General features: G+C 36.6%; 1 protein-coding gene across 1 annotated transcript; it reads right to left on the bottom strand.

Annotated features, from left to right (window-relative positions):
- Nucleotides 1-1,354: 1,354 nt before the first annotated feature.
- On the bottom strand, nt 1,355-20,910 carry plppr3a (phospholipid phosphatase related 3a). Its single transcript, XM_056476098.1, has 7 exons — nt 20,813-20,910; nt 16,032-16,217; nt 15,645-15,774; nt 12,332-12,527; nt 8,385-8,442; nt 6,200-6,373; nt 1,355-3,945 (listed from the first exon to the last, which is right to left on the bottom strand). Exons 1-7 carry the CDS (start codon nt 20,891-20,893, stop codon nt 2,629-2,631), a joined length of 2,142 nt encoding a protein of 713 aa, XP_056332073.1. The 5' UTR covers nt 20,894-20,910; the 3' UTR covers nt 1,355-2,628.
- Between the last annotated feature and the right edge of the window lie 1,796 nt (nt 20,911-22,706).

Below are 22,706 nucleotides of genomic sequence, written 5' to 3'. Positions count from 1 at the left end.
TGCATCTTAAAAAACATCTTGTTCATTACTATCAAATGTTCAGTCACAGTTTTTGTCTCCTTTTTGCTTCCTGTAGTGTTGACTCACCACAAGGAGGTCAAATCTGTGCTGTTGGAGCGGCGCAGAAGCCTGGGATGCAGCTCTTTTTATGACCCACTAAGGAAACATTCACTCTTCTTGTAGAGCTGCAATATTGAGTCACAGTCTGACTTTGGCCCAGGGCGCTGAATGTTTAATGCACTATACCAAAATGAGTATATGATTTGATTACTGTCTTTATAATAGGCATGTCATGCCATGTTGTCTCCAACTATTTTAATAAACACAGCCCTTTCTATAGACAGGACTGCACAAAAAAGCCTCTCTGATGATAGATGCGTATTCAAAAGCTCTGATTTGTAATTAAGATTAAAAATCACATGAATTGTGATGATTGTCTCATATGGGACCCATGTAGGTCTACATTTTAAAAAACACAATAATAAACAGATAAAATGAAGAAATACTAGCTGTTATTGTGAATGTATTTTTGCAACATAGGCTCATTCTGAAAACGTAGCCCTATATACATTTATGGAGATCATGAATTATGTAGCCAGAAGTTCATATGGTTGCAATTAATTTTTTTAAACGAACGCTACAGGGCGGTATGACGCTGTTCCTTTTCGTGCTTACCAGCTGATCGCTTACCTCCGTATGGACGGCTTTCCGGCTGATACCAGTTTGTTCAGTTACCTCACCATGTACGTTGGTGGACTTGAAATGCAGAAAGGAGATGACCATGAAGACAGGGTTTGAGTCTGGTGAAGAACAGCTCCAGAAAGCAGGTAAGACAAAAACAGAATCCAAAAAATTTAATAAACAGGTAAATAACAGAGTGAGAATATGGTAAAAATCAGGCGAGGGCTTTTCTTTTTTTGAATTGCTTTTTAAATTTGCCGGTTGAGTTTAGGGAAGGGGGTGGGTGGGTCAATCTGTGCTTTTTAAAATACTACTGGTTGGGTTTAGGGAAGGGGGAGAGTGGGTCAGTCGATCAGTCAGTCAGTCAGTCAAACAGTCAGTCAACAGTGACCTCTGGTGGATTTACGAGAGAACAGCAGGAGCGAATGGCTCTCGCAAGAGAAATTTAAGATTTCAAAAAGCGAACAGAGCGGACACGAAAAACAAAAACTGCAAAAAAAGTAGCTACTGGGATGTATTTGCCAGTCTCCAGAAATGTATATAGAGGTAAGTTTTCAGAACGAGCCTGGGTTGTATTTTTAATATGATAAAAAAGCTGAGAAAATCAGAAAAACACAATCCCATACTTAAATATCTTGAAGAATCAGAATTCACTAGATTTGATGACTAAAAGCAGATAGTATTACAATTTTATTTTCAAAGTTTGTTACAAAAAACCTTAAACATTGGGCAGCAAAAAGAAAGAGGCCATCCCTGCTGATATGAAACAATCCATTCAAGGTCTAGAAGACATAAATAAACACACATGCAACACGCACAAACAAGCAAGAGTACTTCATATTTTAGTATAAAAAACAAGAAAGTGACTTGGCCTACATCAAACTGACTCCACACACAGCAAAGAGATGAGACTGCTAACTTGCTCATATTCCCACAACAAAAACTGTACCCAGCCTGGTTTATACTTCTGCGTCGAGTGATCGGCGTGACCAATGGTGCATGCCTTGCGCGTTGCCATGCATTTATACTTCTGCGTGCTGTTTGTGTTGCGCTGCAATAAGACGTCCGAAACGCTAGCTAGCAGTGAGGTTTTTATGTTACTCTGTGTCGTGTTTCTTTGCTGGTGTTTTGTTTTTTTCTGAATGCTACCTTAATGTACAAGTGGCTCAAACTCGCTTATTTTGAGACGGGAAGCGGCGGATGTGCAACAACTTTAATCATGAGGTAAGCACAAAACAAAACTTTCCATCTAGAGCTCCTTGGCGGGACTCGACACTTGTAAACACTCACTCCAATGGGTTTGCGCGGCTCTCAGTCCTGCTCACACTCGTCAGCGATACCAAGCCAACTAATCACAGAGTTTACGCTACACGTCATTGCGACATTTTTTGTGAGGTGCGCGTCGGCAACGGCCACAATGAGGGCTATGCGACCACGCGAAGGCTGCGCAGGAGCACACGTGTGTGCTTGATGCAGAAGTATAAATCAGCCTTAAGTCATCAGTGAACTGAGCCATGAATTTCTCTTGTACAATGCATCTGAAGTCCTTGTGTGAATGAATGAACCCCCAATTAAAAATTTAAATATGGCTGGTTGCTTGGTACTGGCTCATGTGAACTTGATCTTGAATCCTGGACTGTGAAGACTGAAAAGAACAGAAACCCTTGATAAATGTATTCATTACACCATAATTACAACTATTTTGCTTTTTTGAGGTTTGTGGGTCATCTTTCCTCACAGATTGTGCATGAACACTCAACGGCCTCCTCAAGTCTGTGTGATCCTTCTGGTGCTCCACTGCACTAATCCACTCCAGATGCTCAATGTGAGATAACCAAGAAGACTGTCTTCTCCCGCCATCCACTGAAAACACAACTATTCACATTGGATTTTACCCAAAAAAGAAGTCTGTAGTGTCCCTGCTTTGACCTACAGTCACCCCGTCCCTCAATCTTTAAATTGCCTGTTTGTTTGTAAGTTCTTAAAGAAGTGGTCTGGTTCCGGGTGAGGCTGTCCAGGCTCCCAGTCTTTAGCTGAGATCGAGGAATTGCGGTGAAGTGAGGAATCTCGACTGAGGCTGCTGTCCAAGAGCAGGTCGGGATGAGGTGGCGGAGGCAGCATCCCTGGGTCAAGATCACTGGTAGAGGAGCAGAGGGACTCAGTTTTCCTGGGACGATAATCACGGATGCACTCCTGTCTGGGCAGTGTCCGGCTGGTCTCGTGTACCTCAGTGTTGCCATTAGAGGTGCTTCTCCAATCCCAGGTGTTCCCGTTGCCTGAAGAAAGACGGACCACTGGATGATGAGGAGCGTGAGCATCTACTGTTACGATGCTACTACGGTCTTGCTCCGATGGAATTCGGTAGTATGGAGACTCTGAACCAGTGCTAGATGTGGCACATGATGAGGCGGTCTCAGAGGACTTCGGAGTAGTGATGCTGCCTGGACCATGTTGCTTAGACATGGCAATGACTTGCATAACTCTTGGCTGGTTGGGCAGTCGTGGAGGTTCTGGAGTTGCAGCTGGTACTGGACCTCCTTTTTCGCTCATGGACAACCATTTAGCCCTTGTGATGGCACTTTTAGGAGACACCGGTGGTGGCCTGGTGGCTTCCTCTGGGATATGAACCAACTGTGGCGCACCGGGCCTCTGAGGCATCATCACCCTGGTTCCTCCTGCTGCCACCGTCGCTCCCCTGTTCGCTTGCACGGTTGGATAAAGAGAGGTAGGCATGCCCAGCTCATCCGATGTTTCCACCTCGACTCCGTCAACTCCCTCTGCAGTTGCTCCTTCTTCCTCCTCCTCGTCCCTGAGGCTGAGACTGCGCATCTCCATTGATTTCTGCTTCCATTCGGACACCAGCTGTTTGGAGCGCTGAGTGTCCATCGACACGTGGAAGGTCATGTGACGCTGAGCAGGTTCCTCTATGGCATTGGTGTTGGCACGGGGCAGTGTGTTGCTGAAGGTCACCATGGTCTCCTTCCCCATTGGGCTGCGAGGTGCAAGGAGTTCCACATCTGCACTAGCTCTCTTCAGGCTGCCCATCGAGGCCTTCTCTCGACGCACCTTACGGTTAAGGCCAGCAACATGTGGTGGGGCTGTCAGCTCATCGTTGCTCTCAGATGCATGGGCCTTTTGGTAGACAGAGTCGTGGCCACGCTGTGTCAGCTCTCTGAGAGGATCTTTTTGAGGAGGAGGGAGCTGCTTTAGTGGCCTTGGGGAGGCTTCCTCATTGGATCTAAAGTTCCCCACTGCATACAGTGCCTAGAGTGTGAGAAAGAGTTGTTATTTTAAGGTTAATGTAAGTATACTAATGCAGTTTCAACCTCTCCATACTGTATTTTGAGTCTCCAAATGTACATACATGTTCATAGGGCATAGGGTGTGCAATGTTTTATCTAAATATTTCTTGAGGGATTTTTTTGCTGATGTTTTATTCTGGTCCCTTAGCCAGTTTGGGCCTAATATTGACAAATATAAAATTGAAACAGCTCTGAATTATTTATTGTTTGAATACATTTAAAATGCCTGTTTTATTTATGTCCGTCATTTTCATATTTATATGTCATATGACTTGTATGATACTTGTATGATATTACTCATACAATGATACTTGTATGATATTACTCAACAATATCATATCGTATATATATTAAATCAATAACCTATACATGGAAATTCCTCCTTACAAATCTTGAATTAAAAGCTCATTGTAAATAATTTTTAATAGGCTTCATCACTAAATGCCTTTGAATTCTCAAGGCACATTTTTATTTTTTGCGAAGTGAGTGACATACTCAATAATGTCAGTTCTGATCATCTTTCAACAAATTTGCATTATGCTAGATGATGAATACAGCACACTAATACCCTAGTAGGGATTCAAGACTTGAGTGAGTTGTGTCAGATAAGAGATCAATTAAAGTGCACATACACTAAAATGATGTGAAAATACAGCTTAATCACAGAATTGATGATGAAATTGTGATGTAATTTATTAACAACACAGATGGAAGATGGATAAAATGGATAGATCACCCAAAAACTATAGTTCTGCCATCATTTACTCACCCTTCCCTTGTCTTGTTCATAACCAATTAGGGTGTTTTAAAACCTGCCTTGTTTATTTCGGTTGAATCGCACAAGAGTTTGTTTTCCCTCCTGGTTCGGATCATTTGGGCAGGTGTGAATGTAGCAATCCCACTCAAGTGCGCACCAAAAGCAGACCAAAAAAGCATACCGAGACCTCCTTGAAGAGGTGGTTGCAGTTTAGCTAAATTAATTCACGTCTCCTCCTGACTTGCGATGCGCCTTTGCCATTTGCAATGCATTAAAACATTGTTTTCCAGCTGCAGCCATTCTTGAATTGTATAGTTTGTCCAACTCTAACGTGACGTCTCCTCATAGTAAAACGCGACATTTTGTGTCTGTCGGTTTTTTACTTGCGGGAGTTCCATTGGCATTTTCCCGCACGATAATTCTGACCAATCGAAAAGCAGTTTAGGAAATACATTCCTAAATGAGTGGCCAATGAGTGATGTGGATTTTGTCACATGACTGAATTTTGGTTAATTTCAACTGGTTCGGTCCAAAGCAATCAGTGTGGTGTGAAAAGGACCCCAAAACAGCAGAAAAATGCTACAATGTATCATTTGCTGCCCTTGGTCTGGACCAAATGAATCGAACCACAGATGTGAAAGCACCCTTAGATTTTTTTTTGATCTGTTGAATGCAAAATAATAAATTATGAAGAATGTTGGAAACCTGTTACCATTTATAATAGGAAAAATAAAGGTTTCCAACATTCTTCAAATTATCTTCTTTTGGTTTTGCAAAAAAAAAACAAGCTTGGAACAAGTCAAGAGTGAGTAAATAATGACAGATTATAATTTTTTTTTTCTTTAAGATAGGTTTTGAATACACACACACAAAAAAACAAGAAAACTGACTGCTGCAAACTCATAAAAGGAAGCTTCCACAAATGCATATATATGCAAATATTTGTCGACACCTTTTCATCACTGATCTTTCACTGTGTGTCTTTAGTAAATGCTGACAGTATTTTTTATTTCCAAATGAAGGTTTGCACAGGCACAAACTCTTAATAAATCTGGACCATGATGTAAAAAACCAAAACACATACTTCACTGTTCCAAAAAAATTTTTTTTTGCCACTTTTGTTTTTTAAACTTTTCTTTTTTTAACCTAAAAGACAGAAACAGTTTCAACCCACTTGACTGCTTATATACAGATTATAACACAAAAGCAAATCAGAGGAAAGAGATGACATGGAGAGAGTGAAAAGAAGCTGTGAAATTGTTCCTGATGAATCCTGGAGGATTTCTCATCCTCTGATAGAATAGAAATCCCAAATATAGAGCTTGCAGTCGACAGATTATAAAACAGTGAAAGGAGGAAGATAAATAAGACTTGATATCCTCTCCTACCCCAAAAAATTCAAGATGCCAAATTCAAAAACTGTTCAGAGAAGCAAACTGCAAAACAATTAAAGACTCACAAGATAAACTGCGATGCCAGCTCCAATCACAAAGCCCACGTAGACGTCAATAGGGTGGCTTCTGTACTGGGTGATCTGGGTCAGGCTTGCCAGGGCTGCTGCTATTGCAAATGCAAACACCAGCACAGGCTTCAGCAGCTTGGTGCTGTCCGAGATGGTGGCATTAAAGTACATCTGAGAAGAGAAAACATTGTGAGTATCACAAAAACATGACTCAACTGGTGAGGAAAATCAAATAAAAGAAAAATTAAATATGACATAAATAGCTATTTAAACATTTATTAGCTAATTAAAATGTTATTGCTTAATCTTTGGTGCTTTTCTCTTCTTGAACAGTTTAATCAAGTTTATTCTATACTGTAAGCTCTAAAACCTCTCATTAAACCTCATCCTTTCTGCCTGTTTTGGTTTTTACAGTTAGACCTATCCAAGTTTTAGGAACAACAAATAATAACTTGATTTCTAGTTGATAATTTGGTATCAGAAGGTGCTTATATGAAAAGCAAAGGCCTCTAGATTACGCTTATTTTACCAAAATTAAATATGATCATGCCTTGATTTTTAACTATTTAAATAGGACTGTAAGGTCTGACTTTGCTTAGACAAAAGTCTTGTCACTTAACAGAAATAATGTACAGTAAAGAATATAAAGGCATGGTGCAGTGGAAAAAGAATAAATATTGTGTACGACTCCAATGAGCTTGGAGGACTGCATCCATACATCTCTGCAATGACTCAATTCAATTCAATTCATCTTTATTTCTATGGCACTTTTACAATGTAGATTGTGTCAAAGCAGCTTCACATAGAAGTTTAAAGTGAATTGAAACAATGTCAATTCAGTTTTCAGAGTATAAGCTCAGTTCAGTTTAGATTAGTTCAGTTCAGTGTGTTTTAATATTCACTGTTGAGAAAATCCAAACACTGAAGAGTAATCCATCCCGCAGCTCTACAAGTCCCGAACTATGCAAGCCAGTGGCGACAGTGGCGAGGTAAAAACTTCACCAAAACTCAAATAACTTATTAATAAAGTCATCTGGAACGGCAAAGAAAGTGTTCTTGCAGGACTCCCAGAGTTCATCAAGATTCTTTGAATTCATCTTCAATGCTTCCTCCATCTTACCCCAGACATTCTCAATAATGTTCATGTTTGGTGACTGGGCTGGCCAATCCTGCAACACCTTGACCTTCTTTGCTTTCAGGAACTTTGATGTGGAGGCTGAAGTATGAGAAGGAGTGCTATCCTGATGTTACCATCCACTCTGCAGACCTCTCGCATGCCCCCATACTGAATGTAACCCCAAACCATGATTTTTACTTCACCAAACTTGACTGATTCTCTGAGAATTCCATGTGGGTTCCAATAGGTCTTCTGCAGTATTTGTGATGTTTGGGATGCAGTTCTACACATGACACATCACTAGAAGTCAAGTTATTATTTGTTGCTCTCACAACTGGGATTTTTGTCAGGTAGTGTAGTGATTTTTTTTTTTTTCTGTAAATAGTTTTTGTATGAAAAAAAATCACATTTAAATATTTTCACCACTTTATTGAAACTCAATTTTTTACATAATAATAAAACATAATAAAAATAGTAGTCATTCAATATAATCAAGCACAAAATGAATGCTAAGGCGAATATAAAAGCTGTTTTGCTTAATGTACTTAGAGGTTTTTGTTTGCTGTTTTAGAAACCAAATACAGGGAAAGACAAAAATCCTAGTCTACTTGAGTCAAATTCTTCTGCTTAATTTTTTAAAACAACCAGTTTGCAAGGTCTCTCAATTAGATTATACAGGATAACATTAATTTGCAATTAGAATTAACTCAAATACTCCAAATGTAGTTACAGCAGCTTGACTGTCTCTCTTAACTGTCCATGGAGAATAACTTCATTAACAGTTGGAATCCCACATTGAGTTCAACGAGGCATAGCTAACAAAAGGAGACTAATGAGCATCTCAAGCTCTACAACTGCGAGACACCAAGCTGCCTGTGGCCTAAATACTCAACACACTTGTTAGGAAAACAGCCGAGGTCACTCAGTAGTTGACACAACTCCACTCTGTTGCTGGATGCTTCTAGGAACAGCTCCAGATCAACAAACACACTGACACAGTTTTCTTAAATGCAGGTATATTTGGCATCAGATCGTTTTGAAATCAAAGAAAAGGGAAATGCTTACAGAGATGTAGACGGCTGCGAAGCCAGACAGAGTTGCGTGCTGGGAGGGGAAAGTTTTCCTGATAAAACGCAAACAGAAAGAAAGAGGAAGAAGTGACAGCGACTTTAGTAACAGATCGCATGAATATTCACAGAGCGCAGGCGAGAGTTTTAGCATGTGAGGAAGAAATGTAAATGAGCTTGCAGGAGGACTGCAGCATGCTTCAGTGAGCGAAACACAATGTCATATCTGTTTCATGGCTTCCTTGTTCTGTGTGCTGCCTGACAAGGATTTAGTGACAAATCCATTTGTAATCCTTGTCGGAAAACATGGTAGAAGCGGGAAAAAATTAAATAAACAAAGATTATCTGGTTTTCATCCTATTAAAGCCCAAAGTGTACTTTGAATTTGTGTATGGTAGTATATGCTCACAGCTGAGCACACAGTCTTCCAAAGTATCTCAAAGTCATTTCAAGGAAAGTCTGTTCATTTTATGGCAATATGTGCAATGCCTCTAGGCAGCTATTTTAAGCATCTATGACCAAGCAGTCTCTATCTGAATTGAGATATTCTGATATTTCTTACTAGCAGGGCCGTGCACAGGGTGGCCTGGAGCCACTGCTCCTCTGCCCTTTTTGGCCGAAGTGCCCCTCTCAGCCTGTATCGTGTAAATGCGTAAAACCAGAAACCCTTGTGATCTCACTAGCCCGGATGCGTTTTTTTTTTTGTATTCACCAAAGTTTGTTCACTGTAGGCTTTGCTAAGCTAACTCTGTAAAAGCCAATGTCTCCCTTTGCATTAAACTTTGAGCATAATACATTCAGAGATGTTGTTTATGTTCACACAGCTACATTACACATAATCTAAAGTTTAAAATATGATTTCGTAATAGACCACCCCTTTAAACATTATTTTGCACAGCTTGTCAGTGAACTATGTGTAGTAAACTCTGCTCCATCTGAAAGCATGTGCTGAAGTTATACTAGAACCAGCTTTGATGAGTTTTTTACATTCTTGTGACCTAAATAGGTAACCTATTTGGGGTTGATTGGGTTTTCCCATGTCCAACCTGCGTTTACCCAAAGTGGGACCCTTGTGTGTTGCCCATATTGAGCCCACTTTGGTTGCCCACATGGTAGAACCAACTCATAAGGCATTTACAAAGCATAGTCCTCGGTAACACTTTATAATAACTACACACTATGAATCATTTATTGATCATTAGCATAAAGTGAATTCATTATTTATTAAGCATTAACTCTACATTAATAAACGTTAGTAAGCAGTTTATAACTACAGCTACAAATACTGTATTCTTGACTTATAAGCACATTTATAATGCGCCTAATGATTGTGTTTTCATAGTTTGTTAATGATTCATTTTGTATTACTAAATTAAGTATTGCATTATTTACAAAACAGTTATTTAAGAATAGTTGGTGGTTTTAAAGATCAGTCAGAACGAGTTAGTAAATGATTAATAAACTATTCAAATTAACATTTTAATTCTTATTATTCTGGCGTATACTAATAGTTAATTTGTATGTTAATAAATGCTTTATTAACTCAACTTCATCCAGTTTTGTGACCTAATCTAAAGGGAGGACTATTTCTGCCTTATAAATCCCTTATAAATGATAAAGGCTCAGTTATATTCTAAGCAGGAAAAAAGAAAATAAACAACTTCATTAATTTCTTTACCTTCTTGCTTCCCCCACAGTCCTAAAACATGTGGTACAGGTGAATTGGGTAAGCTAAATTGTCCGTAGGGTATGTGTGTGAATGAGTGTGTATGGATGCTTCCCAGTGATGGGTTGCAGCTGGAAGGGCATCCGCTGCGTAAAACATATGCTGGATAAGTTGATGGTTCATTCCACTGTGGCGACCCCAGATTAATAAAGGGACTAAGCCGAAAAGAAAATGAATAAATGAATCACATGACGCCATTGATCACGCACGAAATTCAGATGGAGGGCAGGAAGTGATTCTTCTACATAGGAATTGCTATCAGAACATCAAAATGTTTCTGTTTTATGTTGTTTATGATTATGAATATTATTATAAATGAATAGCATAATATATAATATATTATAAATAATCATGAAACGGGCTGAAAACGAAAGAAAAGGCAGCATGTAACAAACATTTTTTCAATACATCCATGTGTACAACTTTTTTAAATGCGATAATTTATTTGACAGTACCAATAAAGATTATATACAGGCCTAGCTAAGTGTATTATGTTAATGTGTTATATGAAAATCAGATACAAACACCACCACACTTATACAAAATCCAGGAGAATATAAATAACACGCTCGGCCATGTAAACCGCAGCACTGAAATCTCTGTCTTGTTTTGCAATAATCCATATATTTACTAGTGTTTCGGCAGAATAAACAAGCGTAACGTGAACATCAAGATGCGCATGCAACAGCGGTGAATGTTTGTTGATGGTAAATTCATCAACAGAACAAAAAAGAAATGCAACCCCTGCGACAAAACTAGATGGTGTATACGTGCCGCATCGATGGCAGGCAAATATATGTTAGTTCAGTAGACTTCGAAAGTCGACCCTCTTCATGATATAAGGATTATGCTCAACATATGTGGTTATTTTCTATTTATATCTCCCTTGAACTCTGCTTCTCTGAATTGATTCATAATGATATTCTAAATTTATTTACACTATTTCAAGAAAGTACTTTATAAGCAGTTGTGTAGTCCTTACTATACGCACGTATACTCAGTATGCTTACTTTTTTCCACAAGCTGTTTGGGTATTACCACTTCTGAGGATCAATAATTGCATATACCCTCAGTATACTCACTTATTTTTCTGATTAAACTTCCCTAATTTTAGTGTATTATTTTAAATTCTTACTTAATATATATATATATATATATGTGTGTGTAAATGTATATACATTTTTCTTTGTTTACCCCAAAATGATCTGTTCCTGATCCGCCCTAAAATGAAAATCCTAAAATCGCCCCTGTACAACAGTATTTCACATTTGTCCTAATCGTGCCTACCGTTACAGGGAACGATATATATATATATATGTGTACACTAAAAACAATGAGGCAAAGACTACTCATAAATCGCGTAACAATATGCTATTTAAAATGATAAATACTAGTATATAATAGCGACAACAGAAGACAGACTCCTAATAGTTTGGTTTAAAACAAGCATGCATGAATGTGACAATCAAAAATAATGGCTGATTGATGTTTAAAGAAACCTATTAAATGTAAAGTTATAAGCCAGTAAAGAAAGTAAGTAATGTATGCATGTATGCACAGGCCCTATTGAGTTTACTTAAATTAAAGTTAACTAAATTGTTGTAACTATCTTGATTGACTCTTTTCAGTATTAAAATTATTATATAAGCTGCATACTGTATACATACAGCCAATTGCCAAGGCTAGCCTATATATATATATATATATATATATATATATATATATATATATATATATATATATATATATATATATATATATATATACTATATAGCTAATGAATCAAAGAAACATTGACTTTTGTTGTTTCTTTGCCTACTTTCATTTAAAATTTGAGTCGGGTGTAATAGTACACCACCTTTTTATTTAGGACTACACCACTGTTTATAAGTAACTGTAATTAAATTACCCAAATGAAAATTAACCTTTTACTTCACTCTTACAGTGGAGTCTTTCAGTGCTTTAATTACTAGTTACTTTGTAACTAATTACACCCACACTGCTGTGCACATACCCTAATAGACACATAAAAACCAAAGTACTCTTTGGGCTTCGATATGCAACACTAAGAGAACAAATAACATGTCTGGATATAATTTATTTGTATGCAATGCTTTATATTTATGCAAATATAATATGCAAATTGTACTAAACAAGTCAACAAAATGAATGTACCCAGACATATGTGAGAAAGCACAGTGTGGTTTGTGTGTCTTCACCTTGCTGACAGGATGGCATACTGGTCTCGGCCTGAGCAGATGTCCTGGGTTATGTAGGGGTTTTTGTCACACGCCACGCCTGGTAGTGTGTAGTTGGGTTTGCACACGGTTAGGAAGAATGGAGCATGATATCCGGTGGCCAGCTGGATAACGTCAGTCACCAATGCAGTGGCGCACAACCCAAACACATGAACACCTGCGAGGGGATAAAAAACTGTCAGTGTGGAACCGTGTGAACACAGCCAGACTGAGCCAGGCTTGTTTTTGTTTGTCTGTACGAGTCTTACGTGGCCAACACTCCACCATATGCTCCGTCCAAAATAGAAAAATCTGTAAAAATGTCTGAGGGCTGTTGAGGTAATGAATAATGAATGTCGGAAGAGGTCTCAACTCCCAAGTTTTTAAAAAAAGTATCAGGAATAGTGGACCAAACTGTATGCTTTGAGTACTACCCTGCTGGGAAAAAAATACAATAGAAACCAACATAAAATTAGTTATGGTTTTAATGGATATATTTTTTAATGACCACTGCATTGGTCAGTTGGGTCTGGTATGTTTAGATTCTATAGGTTTGTTAAAACTAACAAATTCTTGTGATCGCTGTAATCAAGCACCCGAAGACTTAATACATATGTTTTGGCTTTGTCCATTAATCACTTCTCTTTGGCTATCAATTTTCAAGTGTTTCTCTTCTGTGACAAGGATGCACATCGAACCGAGTCCGCTTATTGCACTTTTTGGACTTTCTCCAAATATAGCAGTGTTATCGAGCTGTACTGCAAACGCACTTGCATTTTTAACACAGTTAGCAAGACGTTGTATTCTTTTATTATGGAAACAAAGATTTCCCCCAAGTTTTGACAACTGGTTGCGAGATGCAATGAGCTTCATCCATTTGGAAAAATCATGTTTACAATAAGTGGCAATCCTAGGGCTTTTTGTGAAACATGGGAGCCATTTAGAATTTTCTTTTCCGAGCATGTCATTATCTCTACAAACTGTCAATCTAAATCTTATGGCCTTTCAATTGCAAAGCAAATATAATTAAGTACTTTGTATAAATACCTGAGGATTAATGTTTGTAATACTGGGTTATCAAGGTATATGTGCATTCTGTACAGGTGTTTTTTATTAATTTAATTTTTATTTTATAATTTATTTATTTAATTAATTAATAAATTTTTATTAATTTTTCTTCTTCTATTCTCTAAGTTAAATGTAATTTCAACTTGTTTAGAGGGTAGGGGTGGGAATTGTATTTGTTTAGATTTCTCTGTAAAATTACTTTGTTATATCTGTAAAAGTTTAATAAACATAAAAAAACAACAAATCCTAATGGAATTTATCGCAAAACACACTTGTACTGATTTTACTGGATAACTAAGGATGGTTTGTAATGCTTTTAGTGCTAATTGTAGTGGAAACCAATACAATCTTCTGTGATGGTTTCAATAGTTTTATTGGGTTTTTAAAGTTGCAAAATTGTCCTAAATGTTTAGAATATTCAACAAATTTGTTCAATTTTTTTTCATTAAAGGCAGAAGTTGTCAGGTCAGATTCTAGAGTTAATGAACATATTTACTAGTTGTTTATGAGATAAATATATTCAGAAAAAAAGACATAGCAAAATATAAGGAAATATTAAAATAATATAGGAAACCTGACATTATGAAACAAATATTACTGTGAGAATGAAAATGTAAGATTTTTTCCATGTGAGAATAAAATGTAACTTTATATTATTATATAATTAGTAATTCATTATTCATGGGTTTGGGTCAGTATGAGTTTTTCCTTTTTTCAATTTAATGGACACATTCAATTTAACAAAAGTGACAGTCAACTATAATGTAAAAAGATTCATATTTCAAGCAAATGCTCTGCTTTTGAAATTTCTATTTATCAAATAATCTTGATGAACATGTAGATCACAATTTCCACAAAACATCAAGCAGCAAAACTGTTTTTAACAATGATACTATTATGTATTAAGATTTTATTGGAATACCCTGAAACAAAAAAAGTGTACTTTACTTGCTTTTACCTTACATATTTAACATTTTCACATACCTGAATAATATCTGGCAATATCTAAAAAACATAATCATTGCATTTCTTTCTTATTCAAACAAAGGGGCATATTATTTATTAACCTTCAAGTGGTTCCAAACCTTTCTTATGTTTTTTTTCAGTACACAAAAGAAGATATTTTAAACAACATTAGTAACTAATAACCACTGACTTTCATAGTAGGAGGAAAAAACACATACCATGGAAGCCAAAGACTACCTAACACTCCTTAAAGGGGTGGTCCACTACGATATCATATTTTAAGCTTTAGTTGATGTGTAATGTAACTGTGTGAACATAAACAACATCTCTGAATGTAATATGCTCAAAGTTCAATGCAAAGGGAGACATAGGCTTTTACAGGGTTAGCTTAGCATAGCCTACAGCCAACGAAATTTGCGGACTACAAAAAATTACATCCAGGCTGAGATCACAAACACTTCAGGTTACACGCATTCACCATGCGCATCCACCCCACACAGCGAAGGGGCGTGGCCAGAGGCGCTGTAATGTTATAGAAGAGAAAGCTAAAATGCCGTCCAAACGCTGCTATTTCCACAGAGCTTCTTCTGTTTCTGTATTTGGGCTTCCAAAGGACACAACACAAAGAGAGAAGTGCTTACAATTAAATTTTAATTATATTCCAGAGAATTATACAAATATATATAGCTGGCATTTGACAAAGGAGAGCTTCCAGAATCTCTCCCAGTTTTTATTTTAGAGAGCAGGCGTGAGGTTCAACTGTGTCCTCCTCATTTTCTCTCTGATTCAAGCTCAAACTGATATGGCTAACAGCTACTCTGACTGACAGTATTTACACAGCGCACAAGCATGTGCTATTAGAGGCGTGACATTTTTTCTGGTGACATGGATCCGCAAATCACAGCACATTATGTTAGCTGACCAATCAGAGCCTCTTGAGGGCAGACCTTTCGGAGGAACTAGGAACTAGTCGTTTTCATGTTAACTCAGAGGCTGTATATAATCAAAGTAAGATATAAGGATATAAGGTTATATATAACCAAGCCTTAAAAATACACTCTGGACCACCCCTTTAAAATACCTTCTTTTGTGTTTAACAGAAGAAAGAAACTTCAATAGATTTGCAACAATTGGAAGCTGAGAAAATGATGGAATAATTTTTACTTTTGGCTAAACTATAACTTTAACATTCAGCAATTTATATTTTTCACCACTAGACATTCATTGTTTCCTTATAAAGCGGAGGTATCACTCAACATACCTACGAAGCGGACTGTTCTTCGTAGGAAAGAGTTGAAGTTGCAGCCTCCTGCGTTTATACTCCCTTCCGATCTAGAGCGAATCTTCAGTTTGGACTGCATGCAGTACATCAAGGCTTCACCCAGCATGATCTAAACCAAAAAAACACACAGTGACAGAAGAATGAAGCCGCCTGAAGCAACATTACAGAAATGCAATCTGTCAAGTGTTTAATTATGCTTCATTCAAGATGCTAAAAACTCAGTCCTTGACCGTGCAAATCACTGGCCGTGCTGTTGCTGTCCGTATTGCTTCAATGAATCGAGTAACAGGATTTGGTGTAATATTCGCAGTGGCTAGAGTGAGATAAATAGGTTAGGCTGTTTATGAATAGAGTATGAAAACTCACAGACGCTGCGGGGCCAGCGAAGGCCAGGCTGAGCAGCATGAGCAGAGGGATGAGCTCGTCTCCCGTTTCCACATAGGGCATGCTCAGTGTGCGGTCGTGGCACCGGAAACCCACTTTGGCTGGCTGTAACACGTCTGTCAGCTCCAAGAAGTAAAGAGAGATCATGGAGGATGCCACGATTGGCAGCTGAGAGGAAGAGAGGAACAGGAAGAATAGCTGGGTTATGGGAAAGGTGGCACAGGAGAGGATTATGAGCGGGGAAATCAATCAACGTTTGCTGCGTGGATACATTCGTGAATTATTCATGCAAAAAGTAGGCATACATCAGCCCCAAAATATTTTAACACTCAAGCTGAGATTAAAAATGTAAGAATGTGTTGGCTATAAGTAACACGACGTCAAACCAAATGAATTTATTTGGAAAAACAAAACATAGTGTAAACATTGTTTAATAAAACTTTTTTTTTTCAAACAGAATGTGCTTTTCCTTTCCAGTGTGCTACTTTTCCATTGTTTTTCAATGTGAAGAAATGTTTGACAGATGTGTGTGACTGTTACACTCGAGTCTTTTGAAGCACAGCACACGTGAGCGCCGTGGTTTTAGATGCCATGTCAAGTTAAAAGATCTTCAACTTTCATACACAGCGCTCCTCGTCACTGTCAGTTCCAAAGAAGTGGACCAATTAGAGGATCTCAGAGGCAGGACAACTGTTGCAAGTTTCTGTTTACAGGTGCTCAGTTGCTGTGTCCAGATACCCTCATGCTTTATGGTGTGCTTTTTTTTTTTTTAAACTATTCCTGAGGGCTGACTCTCACATTTTTAGAAGTAAAGATGTGTTCCGTGTGAATGAGCCCTTAGAGGAGAGCAGGGAACAATGTAACACTTTTTGGTTTTGGCCAAATAATGAATATAGTAATGGGGTTAGACAAACCCTATTTTTTTTTACCAACAACACACAAGCCTCTCTTACTAATGAGCACTGAAATTATGATCGCCGGACCTATGGTTTCTGTGCAGTATTGCCAAAAGTGCCAGGAGTAAAAATGTTACTATTTACCCCACCTGCGGGGCAAGTTGTAACAGTCAGAGGGTTAGTTGTAACACATGCTTAAAAAGGCAGATTTCACACAATTAATTTAAATCCAGTTTACTTTAAATAGTAGCAATATTTCCTCAGTACTTGGCTCTTTTTTATTCTACATAGCACAGTATGTTTATTTATTTATTGGATAAACACATTTGGATTTATTTGCATTATTATCCATTATTATACAATGCATTTATTTGCATTATTAGCAATAAAGTGTTTTTTCCTATTAAAAAATTGATTAAAAAACATTTTTATATAAAAAGTTCTCAACATTGCACTCAAAATTCAACAATTGTTTTGTTAGATTAATTGGTGTCCATCAGTGTGTGGTTTATTTGTAACACCCTGTTACAACTATCCCCGTTGTGTCGTGTTTTCCTCAAAACTGTGGCAAGCAGTCACTGTGTGTTTTTTACATCTTTCAAAATGGTTTCATCTTTTAGCCTCGAAGACAGTAATCACAACAATATAAGACACACAACCTTGCAACGTTTAATTTTCGCTTGGTTTGGTTAAAATTATTTCTTGACTCATCCGCTTATTAATGCATTGAGTATAAAATACAGTTGAAGTCAGAATTATTAGCCCCCCTGAATTATTCGTGCCCCCTGTTTATTTTTTTCTCCAATTTCTATTTAACGGATAGAAGATTTTTTTCAACACATTTCTAATCATAATAGTTTAATAATTCATCTCTAATAACTGATTTATTTTATCTTTGCCATGATGACTGTAAATAATATTTGACTTGAAATTTTTCAAGACACTTCTATACAGCTTAAAGGGACATTTAAAAGCTTAACTAGGTTAACTAGGCAGGTTAGGGTAATTAGGCAAGTTATTGTATAATGATGGTTTGTTCTGTAGACTATCAAAGAAATACAGCATAAAGGGGCTAACAATTTTGACCTTAAAATGGTTTATAAAAAATTCAAAACTGCTAAATTAAAAACTTCTAGCCAAAATAAAACAAATAAGACTTTCCCAGAAGAAAAAATATTATCAGACATACTGTGAAAATTTCCTTGCTCTGTTAAACATCATTTGGGAAATATTTAAACAAGAAAAAAAAAAAAAACTCAAAGGGGGGCTAATAATTCCGACTTCAACTGTATATATTTATTTAACTAAAATCTAGTTTTCACTAGAATAGCTGCCTTGTCTTCAGCAAAAATAGAAAAATACTTGGAAAAAACACACCAGAGTTCATTTGGAAGAAGACTGGGACCCAATTTTCAGAGGGTGGGCACAAAGGTTTGGATCAAAGTTCATTCATCTTCAGAACACAAATTAAGATATTTTTGATGAATATTTTTGATCTGCATGTTATACTACTGGTGGCGGCATGTGGCTCAGTGGTTAGCACTGTCGCCTCACAGCAAGAAAGTTGCTGGTTCAAGTCCTGTCTGGGCCAGTTGGCATTTCTGCATGTTCTCCCCTTGTTCGTGTGGGTTTCCTCTGGGTGCTCCGGTTTCCCCCACAGTCCAAAGGCATGCGCTATATGTGAAATGGATAAACTAAATTGGCTGTAGTGTATGAGTGTGTGTGAATGCGAAAGTATATGGTTGTTTCCCACTACTGAGTTCACCCACTGAACTGGGTTGCAGCTGAATGGGCATCCACTGCGTAAAACATATGCCAGAATAGTTGGCGGTTCATTCTGCTGTGGCGACCCCTGATAAATAAGGGAATAAGTCGAAGGAGAATGAATGAATGAATGAATGCTGTACAACTGACTCTAATGGCAATATGTCATACTGCCTGTGCACACAGTGATTTTCACTTTGTTTTGGTGTACCACACTCTAAACATGCAATAATTGATTTCTGAGAAAGTAAAGTTCAAAGTAGTATCAATGTAAAAAGAAGAGTAACAATAATCTCAGAGCTAAATCTGTATTCATGCTGTATTTGAAAACGTTCCAGTGGAGAATGGAAAATTGCTCTGACATGGATTAAAAAATAGTAAACTGCGCCTTTCTTACCTTTTTTTTCCACCCCCCCCCCCCCCCCCCCCAAATCCTAAGTTACAAAAATAGTATCAAAATAAACTACACGACATAGATCCCATATGTGATTGATGTAGGCAGGCTCCTGTTACTCTGCTGCACATGTTCCGGCCATGTCAAAACTTACATCTACTGGATTAGTATTTTTGGGACCTTCTCTGAGGCATTTGGGTGGAAGTACAGCCCTCGCCATTCTCACATTGTTTAGGTTGGCCCCTGAGAACGCTCCTCTCAACCACAAGACAAATTAAAATGCCTTTGGTTCTCTTCTGGCTAGAACACTGATATTGTTTAGGTGGAAAGACCCTATTCCACCAACACATAATCACTGGATAAGAGAAGTCATGTCTCATCTTAAGTTGGAGAAAATAAGGCATACTATCAAAGGGTCTGTTGAGACATTTTATAAGGTCTGACAACCTTTTTTTTAACTCTTGTGATGGAAATGGACACACACAACATGACAATATGAGAAAAAAGGAACTTTCATGTCATGTTTTCATCTTTAATTTCTCTATGGACATTTGATTATATATTGCTCCTAGATCTGGTGTTCTTGGAAAGGGGTGTTTTGTTTTTGTTTTTTGTTTGCTCTGTTTAATGTGAAAAACAAATTAAAAAAACCTTGAACAAAAAAAAAACTGATTTGTTTTTTATGAAATATGATTTCTTTGAAATCTCGCATTTTTAAAAAAGTTTTGCGTTTGATGAAACCATGAGATACAATGTCAGAATCGTGAGGTAAAAGCCACAACGACTTTTTAATACATTTTTTTTTTTAATTTTGAGACCAAAACAAGCTTTTGGAGAGACATTAGAGCGCATGAAGGTCTGAAAACAGATGCTGAGGTTACTTTTCTCTGCTTGACACATAAGTAACACTGATTTTACTATGTTTTGCAGAACAAGTCAAATATCTACACAGCTGTTTTAACAGGACAGTTTGAGTGTCATTGTTGGTTTTTTTCTCACAACTAACATCAAACTCAATACGATTTCTTCTCTGAACTGTCTAAATATCTAAAGATATTAATATAATTTGAAGCATTTCTACATTTTAGTTAATTGGTGGCTAATTCTTATTAATTCATACACTTTGTATGATCTTTAGAACTGGATCTTCATGCTTAACTTTTACAGTTTCATAGGAAATCCCTAATTCGTAAACTAGAAACATCTGTAAAAAACATAAAAGGCTAGTTGCATATTTAGCAATATCATTTTCCTTAGAGATTTGCATCAAAGCTATCTCACTGATAAATATAAATCATTTTAAATACAAATAATTCTTGGTGAAATCCTTTAAAAACCCCTTAACCCCGGGTAAATTATGTACTTGACATCACATTCATTTAACAGAAGCATATTTCAGTATTCAGCTTATGACTTTCTGCATGTCAAATAAAAGGATGTTGAACATCAGTTCCGTGACAGCTTAACATTTGTAAGTCATTCCATACCATTTATCACAAAGCTAAGATGCGCAGGCTCCTAAATATCAACATGTCATTATGCTATAAGTCAAAGTGTCATGTAAATGGCACTCTATATGGACAACTCTCCTCTGGCAGTGCTGGGTAATGTGTCTTTCTATTTTTTAGGAAGTTCAAGGGCAGGATGAAAAAGCATTATAGAGTCTGTCGAAGCTTCACCACAAAAACCTGAAATATATGAAATCATACCTCCACAAAATAGAAACATGGCAGCAAGGTCATGCTGTCTTTGGGAGGCTTCTTCTTGGGCTTGTCTTTTGGAGACATCATTTTGCTGTTGGGTCGGGTAAAATCTGAAAACAAATACAGTCAGAATAAGATGAAAAGCATGATTTTAATAGACACATGTTTAAACATCTGCATATGCATGTGGTTTTAAATGCTCTCCAACTTATCTGGCTCAAGCTTAAATGGTTTTGTGAAAAAGAAAAATCTAATTCTGAGGTGTTCAAGATCAAGGGTCAGTTTCTAAGGTTGGAAATGGAATCGATTTCATCAAAGGGATTGTTTTTTTCACCCAGGGCTTTGTAGTTTTGTATTTAGTTTTCCCTTAATAATAATAATAATAATAATAATAATAATAATAATAATAATAATAATAATATATTATATATATATATATATATATATATATATATATATATATATATATATATATATATATATATATATATATATATATATATATATATATATATATATATATATATTTATTTATTTTTTTATTTTTTACTACTATTTACTACTGGAAGGAATTGAGTGGTGATTCATTTTATTGGCAGCTAAATAAATTTAAAATAAATCAGAGCTATAGAAATCTACATTCACATTTATAAGAAAGTTGTTTTTATTGAGCTTTATGTATACTGTGGTCACACTAATATAAGGTATTCAGCTGCTTCATTAAACAAATAATAATAATCGAAAAATAATCTCAACAACACTGACAAATCATTTCTCAATAATTTTAATTTAAGTCCAGTTGATTTCAAACTTTTTAAAAGCCAAACAGCCATATGTGTCTGACTCCTCTGTTCAAGAGATTCAATAAAAGATTTCTGATACCTTTAGTAATGAAACTGAACGATGTCTAAAACATTCAAATAGATTTTTAAAATTCATTTTTTAAATTCAATTAATTAAATATTTTAAAATAGACTGCAGTGCATTTTCATTATTTTTAACAAAGTGAATATTGTTGTTTTTAATGGGGTACGCACATGGATTTTCAATTTTCAGTCAGCCAGCTTAAGCGCTTCAGGTAAACTATCATGCCATTATAAAATTACTGCATTTAAGATCTGATTCCCTTAAAAACCAGTGATCTTCACTGCCTGACTGAGATACGATATAAAGTGGACATCAGACCGGACAAGAAGCACTGAATTGAACTCCAATGTTCAGCGACATTACCAGTTTTGGGTTGCGACTGATTGAGTAAAACATATGCTGGAATAGTTGGTGGTTCAATGCGCTGTGGCGACCCCTGATAAATAAGGGACTAAGCTGAAGGAAAATGAATGAATGAATGTTCAGTGACATATCTTTAAAATATGAACATTTATTTTACGACAGTATTTTCAATGGAGTTTCTGTCCTAAATGAATGCTGAAGTTTACTTAAGCGATTATATTTTATTAAATTACAACATTGATGATGTAAAAAGTAACCTTATGAAATTGAAAACAGTCACATTAACCTTTTACCGGAGGTTTATCGATGACTGAAAAACACTAGCTGTGCATATATCCCGTTGTCTATTTTTTAAACTAGTTTTTAAAAATTCTTTTTAAAATAAAATGTAATTCTCAATTAATCCAAAATCATGAAGCTGTAAGTTTTGGGGGTGTAATATGTTTTTTTCAGATGCCAAAACACTCATGCTGGGATAAAAGGAAAATCAAAAATCTCTTTTTGCCTGTAATAAAAACCACTCATCACTGAGCTAAAAATAAGAATAGACCTCTGACGTTATCTCTGAAGTGTACTTGCAAATATAATTTAACATTGCTCAAGATCTTGTGATACAGCTTTCAAAGGGTTCTGAAGCAGAGCTTTTTGACACACAGCTGCAGTGCAACCA

This window comes from Danio aesculapii, chromosome 2 (genome assembly GCF_903798145.1).
Source record: "Danio aesculapii chromosome 2, fDanAes4.1, whole genome shotgun sequence".
Taxonomy (NCBI): Eukaryota; Metazoa; Chordata; class Actinopteri; order Cypriniformes; family Danionidae; genus Danio; species Danio aesculapii.
This window is presented reverse-complemented; position numbering and strand designations above follow the sequence as displayed.